The 10297-nt window shown below is 39.8% G+C and overlaps 1 protein-coding gene across 1 annotated transcript; it reads left to right on the forward strand.

The window, feature by feature from the left end:
• Positions 1–3509: 3509 nt before the first annotated feature.
• Positions 3510–7947, forward strand: LOC311005118 (lanC-like protein 3; the record flags this gene model as incomplete). The annotated part of the gene is made up of 5 exons (XM_083997450.1): positions 3510–4043; positions 4959–5082; positions 7009–7206; positions 7310–7517; positions 7788–7947. The coding sequence occupies 5 exons, from the start codon at positions 3510–3512 to the stop codon at positions 7945–7947; spliced, it is 1224 nt and encodes a 407-aa protein (XP_083853576.1).
• Between the last annotated feature and the right edge of the window lie 2350 nt (positions 7948–10297).

The raw sequence follows: 10297 nt of genomic DNA on the forward strand, positions 1-10297 counted from the left end.
CTGGTCATTTTGTGTTCATGGTCATTTATGTCTCTTTTTAATCAGTTTGTTTCTCCTCATGTTTGTTTTGCATCTCCGTTCAGTGAGAGTTGTGTTTAGGAGAGGAGCTGCTTCTGCCACTGCTGACTTTAAATGGTCACTTAGCAGTAAGGTAATAGTTGTCCACTTTTTCAGCGTGGAATTAAAGGTCAAAACTTTCAAGGTTTGTTTCTACTTAAAATGACTTTAATCACCAGTAAACCATCACCTCCCCGTTGTCCTCATATCTCATACTAAAGATTGGGGTGTTATTTTCTGGTGGATCAGATGGCGCCACTTGGAGCCAAACTCATTTTCTAATATAAATGCAAATTGAATTTTCTTGTAGGCTATAAAGGCCGTAGATAAGACAGATGAAAAGTATGCAACTCTGAGCATGACTTGAACCATTTTAATTTTCCAGACTCTTCTGTTGCCCATATCTGAAAAACTTAACTCAAAATGGACCGAGATGTTTTCAAAGAACAAAATGGTTGCAGAGTTGGTAATTCTCCAAAGTATCTCCCCATTTAATGTGTATAATTTGTTTCCTATCATTTGAATAAAACTGGAGGGAAACTAGGCATCAAAGTAAAGAGGCTACTTGTACGTGAACCACGTTTCTATCTAAACTCATAAACAGAACCACAGTCACAGTATTTTTCAGAGCTGTGAATGCAAACCCATCGACTTTTAATCCTCTTTGATGTCAAGGCAACATCCTTTTGTTTGATTTGTGTTCGTTGTAACTTTATTTCAGATTTTCAGGGAAAAAAACTTTTTTCCATTTTCTAGTGGTCAAGAATTTAATTAGTTCTACATTCATAAGATGACCTTTGATTTCACGCTTCCATCTCCCTGGCATTTATACTCTTTTTTTTTTTTTTTATAAATCTCTTTCTTCAGAAACGGGGGAGAGAAAAAAAAACTCATATCAAATTAAAATATGGTTCAAAGCTTCTCACACACAATCTCAGCTCAGATAACCACTTGAGTCATCTTGGAAATGGCACACAGCTTGATGAAGCTGTTACGATCATAGCCGATCATCACCTGTAATAACCTGCAAGAATATCTCATGTGTTCAGTAGTAGAAGAACTGAACTAAAGCAGTGCAGTTTTATTCGATATGGTTCTAATATAGGTTCTCATGTGCTATGGATGTGAAACAGTCAATATGGAGAAGTTACAACCAAATAAAAACGGGAAAAAATGAAGTCTTGCAGAGTGAAAATTAAGTAAAGTATTATTGTCTCTTAATTAGACTTTGGTACTGTACCAGAGTAAATGCACTTCATCACAGTCCACAGACCATAAGAGTTTGGACAGCTACCTCTTTTGTGGTCTTTGGGTTTTGTACTAAAGAATATTAAAATTGAAATGCAGATGACTTTAAAATGCAAAATCGCAGCTTTAATGTGAGCAAGGTTAAAACAATTAAAGAAAGAATTGTGACATACAGTATCCCACATAGTGAGGAAAGATAAGACCTTCAAAGACAAAACAACTTAATTCACATATTACAATCACATTGTGAGACATTTCTCTGATAATTCTCCCTAGGGCCTTTTTCGCTTCCTCTAGTAAAGGATATTCCACCTCTTTATTTTGAAAATCTCTTTGGTTGCCTTAGTTTAGTGTTGAGGATCATTGTCCTGCCATAAGATGATATGTCCTCCAAAGAGTTTTAATGCATCAGCCTATATGAGGTCATTTACTATTTGTCCGATTTCCCTGTGTCTCTTTTTTTGTTTTGTTTTTTAGAAAGTATCTAACTATTGATTTTTGTGTCCAGTTCCTTTTTACTCATTGAACTTTTGGCATTAATGTAATAAAAGGGCTTTATTTGTCACACTGTTCTTCAGCACCATGGACAGCGGTCAACTGGACTCAGGGCCTCTGTCACCATCTGCTGGTGAACACAGGGAACTGAGAGCTGAAGTAATTCATGAGTTAACACTTTCCAAGAGAAACCAGTCCCTGTTGCATTAACAAAGTACAACATATAGTTAATGTTTGTGGTAACTTACTGTAAATATGATTATCAAATTGTATGTGAGTTAGAACTTATTGTGTGTCAGATAATTGTTGTGAGATAAAGAGTATAAATTTAGCCCAGCGACTATATGTGCACAAATCTGTGTCTAAGCAAAATACTTGAGTGCTGGAAAATGTACAATCTTTGGTCTACCATATTTCAGGGGGCAATACAAATGCAATTACCTTTGACATTGCAGATTAAGATCATTTTAATCAAGTTTCCCTCATTAACCTACCACTATTTCCCATAATGAGAAGGGAGAACAGAATTTTAGAAATTAACTGAAAAGAAAAACCAAAAATAACTATGAGACTTAAAATTTAGCCCAAGTGCCCCCCGTTTCTCCTTATCATCTTTAGGATGACTCTGCATCTGGAGTACTTTCAACTGAGTGGACATAATTTGGAAAAGCATGCACTTGTCCATAAAGTTACACAGCTGACAGAGGAAAAAACTAAGCTCTGACATCAAAGACACTGCCCGAGTCAGGGCAAGACACAGATCACAGTGTCAAGGTACAGATCTGAGGAAGTTACACCAAAATGTCTGCTGCACTGAAAGTTCCCAAGAGCACAGTGACCTTGTAGATTCAGGAGACAATCAGTTCTACGTGTCATCTCCAGGAGGAGTATTTAATAATACTTTACATTTTTACGAAGTATATTTTTCAATGTAGAGTTATGTTGAAACTCAAATATCATACCAAGATACGATTCTTTTTAAGGTACATAAGTATTTCAACTTTGTGAAACTTTTCACTTTCTGCTTCACTGCATTCATGTCATATCTATGAAATGTCTAGCTCCCCACTTTGTGTATAGTGTATAGCTTGGGCTCCTTGTCACATTTCATAGTCTATGAGTAGTTTGCAGTTCCATCAGTGAGGCATTTCCACTAAACACCTCTTTGTTTTTACGTGAATCCTCATCCATCCATCATCTCACAATCTGCAGATTTATCTTGTGACCTTTTGGAGGGGCCTGGCCCCTAAAACTAATGGAAATGCTGCATTTACATCGACACACCAGTAATCCAAATAGGCCTAATATATCAGTAAATAGAGACAGTTTTCTATAGAATTAGTAGGCTACGTTCATTTGTTGTATTGCTGATGTAGCCTACTGAGTTTTCATGCATGACTTTGACTTGATTTGTAATGAATATGTGGGACTTTGACTTTAGTAAAGACTCTGAATACTTTTACTGTGACTTTTAGTTTCAAGGGCTTCTTATAAAAACTTGAATTTTGCAGGTCATTGTGGGCAGACAGGTTGCAGGTCCAATCAGCCAATATGAGGCTGAGCCATCATTGTTGACATCCAATCAGCTGAGGGCGGATGGGATTGTGTTTTTTTCTTTCTCTCATCCTTAGATACATTGAACACTCTGACACAATCTGCGTTATTAGCTTGGGGCGTGCACACTGAGCTGTTTCGTCTTCTCATCGGTGATGGAAAACACCCGCTGTTTTGCGAACCGCTTCTCTGACTACAAAGGTGCGCTGCTCCCGGGCCAGGGCGTTGAGGCAGTCGTGCCCAACGTGGTCGCAACAGTTGATAAAATCTTGAAAAAGGTTCCTGTCGACATCAGCGACTGCGACGGAGGGCTATACGATGGGCCAGCCGGGGTGGCTTACATGCTGTACCATGTCAGCGAGTGTCCCCTGTTCTCTGAGCACCGGGAGGTGTACCTGAAGTCGGCCAAGCAGATCATCAACGTGTCGGTCAAATACGTGGATGCGGAGCCTGACGAACACATGCGTGCCGCCTTCCTGCTCGGAGGGGCGGGCATCTACGCGGTGGCCGCTATGATATACAAATCGCTGGGCTTGGCTGATTTCGTTAAGCCCCTCACTAAATTTCGTAAGATATGGGAGGTGTGTGCGCCCATCAATTTTCTGGAGTGCGGGTCTGATGAACTGTTTGTGGGGCGGGCGGGGTACCTGTGTGGCGCCCTGGTCCTCAAACAGAAGCTGGGCATAGAGGTGAGATAATAACGGGAGTTCACGTTAAGTGAATCTTTTTTTTTTTATTTTTTTTTTATCAAAGCTGTAAAATCTTATGAGCAATCAAACGACTCAACTTTAAAAATGAGATTAGGATCGTCACTCTGGAGGTGACTTTGATCTTATCAGCCCACATAATCGACTATGATGTTTGGGCAAAATCACTTTTGTTTTAAACATAAGTAGAGCTACAATTGATGATGTAGCCTATAGCTAATCAATTAATATTGACATAAATCAATTTTATAAATAAACCAATTTATCATTAAGTATTAGGAGTAGCTATGTAAACTGGAATTCAGTTGAAAAGGGCATGCATCACAGTTTTCCAGAGACCTAAGTGTCATCAGATGTTGTGTGCAGTGCAAATGTCCAAAGCAATGATTTTAATCCCACTTTTCATTCGGCTTGTTCCAACTACCTTTGACATGGATAGAAACTCTAGCTTTAGGCTACACACTCAAACCTAAGATGCGTGGATGTCAGGTTTTGACAGGGAAGAACATGTGGACTAAAAAAAGAAGAAATTATTTTGCTCCATGTTCATTATGAGTCAGTGCATCATAATGAAAGAAGTGTGTAAATTGGAGAAACACTCTTCCAAACGTCTTGCATACTGAAGGCAGCCTACACACACAGAGGTAATTTCTATTTCTTTGACTGATTAGACCTAATTTCTTGACTGACATCTCCTGTTTGCTTTCTGACACAAGATAGATCTACACCTTTGCTCAGGTTACCTAAATTTATACTTGGTCATCTTTGACTGCTTGTGCTGAACTTGAGCAGCAGTGTAATCAATAAATGTAATACTTGATCGTGGGTTTGTTTATTTTTTTTATAGCTTTGCACTGACAGCCAACTTTGAAAATAACCGTGTCCTCTGTTCTGCAGATTTTGAGCAAGGATCAAATCAAATTAATTTGCCAGGCCATCATCGAGTCAGGAAAACAATACGCAAGGAGGAAGAGAAAGCCTTTCCCCCTCATGTACTCGTACTATGGGACAGAGTATCTTGGTAAGAAGAAAACCAGATAATCAAGTCTTTTTTTTTGTTATCCGTTTAGATAGAAATTAAGATTTTAGTCTTTATCTCAGCTGCTGTCAATGGACTATACTGCAATAAGAGTGAAGCTCTGCACACACAGGGAGACTGAGCGTTAGTGAGAGTTATTTTGTAGGATCGGTGTGTTAACATAGCTAACTTTCTTTTCCTTGACTGCATCAGATGAAGACAGCCTTCAGGGTTGGAGATCCTCAGTAACTTTCAGACCAACACAGAGTTCATAGTAAGCATGGCTTGGCTGGTCACTTCTGCATGGATACTACTACTTTGAGGATGATGAAGAAGTGAAATAAGTGACACTCTGAGACACCTGGATGTTTGAGAGTGAAGACCGGGTTAAAACTGTTGCATGTAACAATTTACCTGTCCTGAAAAAGTTTATTCTTGCATTTTGACAATGGAACTCTTCAGATATGAGGGAATTCACAGATTCTGGCCTTCCTGTCTCAGAGAGCCGTATTTTCTCTGCATGTGTCCAGCATTACGAGGGAATGCTCTGCCCAGGATCCCGATGAATTATGTCCATATTTGACGATTCTGAGCCTCACATTTTACTGGAGTTGTCAACATTCAGGTAGTGATGTGGAGTGTAGGGGATCAGTGTCAGAAGCTAGCTGACAGAAGCCAGAAAAGGCATGGAAAAGCCTCCAAACTTATTACATCCAAAACACCTTGCATGTAAGAAACAACACAAGCTCCAGTACAGTAGGAGACCTTGAACACAAACTAAAAAACATGTTTAACAAGATGAAGTTCAAGGAGAGCAGGTATGACTAAATGTGTTTGGTTGTAAAGGAATGAGTTTCTCTCAAAAGAGATGAGTCCTCTTGAGATCATTTAGGATAGAAAGCGACCGGTGATGTCCATTCAGACAACTCTCTGCTCATAGATCCATCAAGATAAAGACAAGCAGCCCTAGCTCTTATGGTTTCTGTCACAAGAGCTGCTATTCAAGCAACCATGTGGTCAATGAACAGTGGAGTTGACCTTGTGCCCTTTTAGTCTGATCAAAGACCAGGCAGAGGCCTGCCAGTTGGGCACTGCAGTAGTCTGTGTCGTAGCCGACGCAGAATCTTGATAAAATAGTTTTTTTAATAACATGTTATCTGCTAGTGGGTGACCGATCCAACACTTGTTGAATTCTGCTTCACGAAGGCATTGAAAGATGAGGGTTCTCATCAAGCTTGTAACAAGAAAGCAAAAAGATGTGAAACTCCATTTTCCACAACTGTGATCTCCCCCTATCCCCAAACATTCACATTGTTGCCATACAAAATAATATAGACGGAGGCGAGAGTCTTAAAAATGTTGGCATGCTAAAAGTATTGCCTTGAATATAATTAATGGGTTTACAGAATCGTCCAATGTCGACTTTCTTTCTTGTTGAAAAGGTTGCTCTGGATTTTCAGATGGAGGCATGACTCAATCAGATAAGTGTCTTCAATGTGCAGGTCACCTAATGGCAGAAAGCTCCAGCCTACTAAACGCATGCATGGTTCTGTGGATCTGCATCTGTTTTGGGATACTTTGAATCTTAATTTGTGTTATTTCTTTTTAAAAAGTCATACTTAGTTTACAGTTCTAGTTCAGCATGTAACTACCGGTATGCTCCTTTATGCTGGACAGTGGTTTGTGCAGCTGCTTATGTACTTGACAGGAACTCAGCAGTTCTGAGGATCATCAAAAATAATTATAAATCAAAACTGTCAAGTATAGTAAGCTACAATTCAGAGGATAACAAAAGTTCCCCAGTAGTCCTTTGTGAAAATTGGTGCTTGTTTGCTTCAGGTTGTGTCCGTCTGTTTGCCTGGCATTGTGCTTCGCTTCATGGCGCTTTGGTAGGAGCATATTATTTCCTACCCTCCCTCCTTTTCCCAGGTGCTGCCCACGGCCTCTCATCAGTGCTACAAATGCTGCTGAGCTACCAGGACATGCTCAGTGGCGCAGAAAAGGACCTGGTGTGGCAAAGCATCGATTTCCTCATGAACCAGGAGCAGAACTGTAACTGGCCTGCGGAGCTGGGCGCCATCATCGAGAGAGAGAACGAACTGGTGCATTGGTGCCATGGAGCGCCAGGTATACCCATGTTATCACCACGTTCAGTTACACATTCTCAGCAGGGCACCGTTTTTGGCATTTGCATACCTTTTAAAAATAATATCTCCATCCTATCATGCAGGTGTGGCGTATCTCTTTGCAAAGGCTTATCTAAACAATAAGAAGCCGCAGTATCTGGACACATGCATACGCAGTGGGGAGCTTGTGTGGCAGAAAGGTTTGTTGAAGAAAGGACCTGGGATTTGTCATGGAGTTGCAGGCAGCGCCTATGTCTTCCTCCTGCTGTATCGACTCACAGGAAACTCAAAATACATTTATCGTGCACAGAGGCAAGAAATCTCTCCTACTCTACTTCTTTGCATGTCTCTCATAGGTCTATGCAGTACAGTAACCATTTAATTTTCTCAACATTTAACATATGATGGCTTGAATTATGTTTCAAAGCTTCTCTGCACCTCAGGAATAGCCAAGAAACCTTATTTTTCAGCCACGCTTCCGGAGTGGCTCTAGGGCAATCCTAGTACCCCATAATATTTGTGAGCATTTGTTAAATATAGATTCCTCCCACATTTCACATTTTAATTCTTTCCTCCCCAAAGGTTTGCAGAGTTCCTCTTCACTGAGGAGTTCAAGACCGGCTCACGCTCAATGACCAGTGTCTACAGTCTGTTTGAAGGCCTGTCAGGGACGGTTTGCTTCCTGGTCGACCTCCTGCAACCAGACCAGTCAGAGTTCCCTCTGTTCAGTGTCTTTGTGTGAATGGAAACCTGGGTAGAGTCATCCATTGACCTGAACAGACATCACCTGTTCCCTCTGAAATCGCTTGAGAGCTGGATTGGTAGAAACCTCAGAACCAGGTTTGATCAGAGTTGGAGGGATGAATGTACTTGTTTGGGAATTTATAAATTCTGAGTACAGTTGCAGTAGAAAATGTATCTTGTTTTGTGTCTGTACTAAAGTGAATGGTCTGCTTCCAGGCATTACCAGATTTCATTTCACTTACTGTTAACTGTCCATTTTGCCACATACTGTAGTAAATTGCACTAAAAAGAAGAGGTTTTCAAACTGTGAAGGTTCCTTTCCCAGGTGGGTGCAGTTAAGTTAAGGTGAAAAAAACAACAGTCAAATCTGAACACAGAGAGATGATTAATACATCTTTAGACTGAGCATTACAAGGACATCATCTGACGTCCATCAAGGATTTGTCCATAATTTTGCATGACGTTATTCAATAAGACTACAGCATTTGTCTGAGAATCAGCCTCTTTTTAAGTTTTCTTCAGTGTCAAAGTAATTGAAAAAGGACACACTTTCCAACTTTGAAAACCTCTGCAATAAAGTATTGGGGGCTTTGAATGAACCTGCAGCATATTCTACAAAGATGCTGCTCTCAGGTCAGAAACACATGCACCATAAACAGCTGAAATAAATGGTAATCACACCCAAGTCAAACAAAATCAAAGATAAAAACAAGCATCACATAATGCCTTTAAGATTTTTCTACCACTTCACCAGCTCAGCGTCACATATCACAGATCTTTGGGGTATGTCATTTCTCAAGTTCTTGTCACAACCTTAAACCTAGTCTGTTGTCCTAATAATAGTTTCCCCATGTTTGCGCTGTGCAGAATTACTCACCTATCTGAACAAAGGTTCAAGTTTTTGTGAGCGCTGTTAATTGATGTTTCAAACTGTGTTAGATACTGTCTAGGGATATTTGAAATGTTTAACATTAATGTTATGACTTTGACTTACTGTGGAAAAAGAGCTAGATATGTTAGACTGTAGGTTTGTGATTAAGACTGAGAACATAAGAGTATAATATCTAGTCATTGTGACAGTTTATTTTTTCTTACAGTGATGTCTGTTCAAGATTTTTGCAACTCAGTTAAATTAAAGCGGAGGATTTCTTTACATAAATGTGATGATTGAGGCCTTAAAAACAAATTTCCAGCATTTGAATATATGGTCATGTCTCTTCGAGCTCTTAGAGTAAAAAAAGGCTTTGGTAAAAAGTTGGTAAAAAGGCCTGTGAAATAGTAGCAAAACCAAAGCAATGTCCCAATGCTAACTGTGCCTGTTGTGGAACATTTATAAGCGTGTGTGTGTGTGTGCTGTTTTTGCATTTGTGATCTATGCTGTCCACAGGAAAATCTGATTAATACTAATAAAGTGTCCAGATGAAAAAAATATGGTTTGAAAAGCATGAAAGCCTGGCAATACCTTCAGACCTGACAAAATTACTAACATACTACATTTTATTTATATAGCTAAACGTAACTGTGAAAACATAAATGTGAACATCTATTACGTCCCTCTCTAAATTTGTTATAACTCTCAAGTTGTAGAATATGTAAACCTAAATAATAGTATTCAGTACGGTACTTTCTTTTAATACCTTTATTTGAATGCTTTCTCCACCACTCGTTTCAGACAGTGGAAGTAAAAGAAGAATTCAAATGTATTTCTGCCATGAGGAAGCTGCCCCAGGTCAGGCTACTCATTTTAAACAAAAACAAACATCACAGCATTTATGTCCTTTCCTTTCTTCCAAAACATAAACATGAGCCATATCATAGCACCAAAGGGTCTTTCAGCCACTAGATGGCGTCTCAGACCAAAAGTCCACACCTCCCGTGTAGTGCTGCTAACCTTTGCCTCCCCCTAACCCCACATCCCTTTATTATCTCTGACTCATCTGTATAAGCTCTGACTGCAAGGTGGAAGCGGCGATTTAACACGCAACAAGAACAACATCAGTAAAAAAAAAAGAAAAAAAAAAAAGTTAAATCGATTCGACGACGACAACAGCAACAACCGTTGTCCCGTGCTAGCTAGTTTGCATTAGCTGGGCTAACCAACGGCAAATTAGCTAACAGCCGGTCACTGACTAAAACAGACATGTAAAATTATGTCGCCATTATCGGTAAGTTACTTACGCAGATGAAGAAGAAAAACGAGTCTGGAGCTCGTTATCAGCTCACAGGGATCTTCACCTCGGTGAAGTCATAGCCTTGACCAACAGCCTGGGAAATAACCTGACTGGAGGCACTGAACGGCTAGGATGGCTGGCCTGGATTTTTTGTCGGTTCTCCAACCAAACAGGATT

This window comes from Trachurus trachurus (assembly GCF_905171665.1).
Source record: "Trachurus trachurus genome assembly, chromosome: 21".
Taxonomy (NCBI): Eukaryota; Metazoa; Chordata; class Actinopteri; order Carangiformes; family Carangidae; genus Trachurus; species Trachurus trachurus.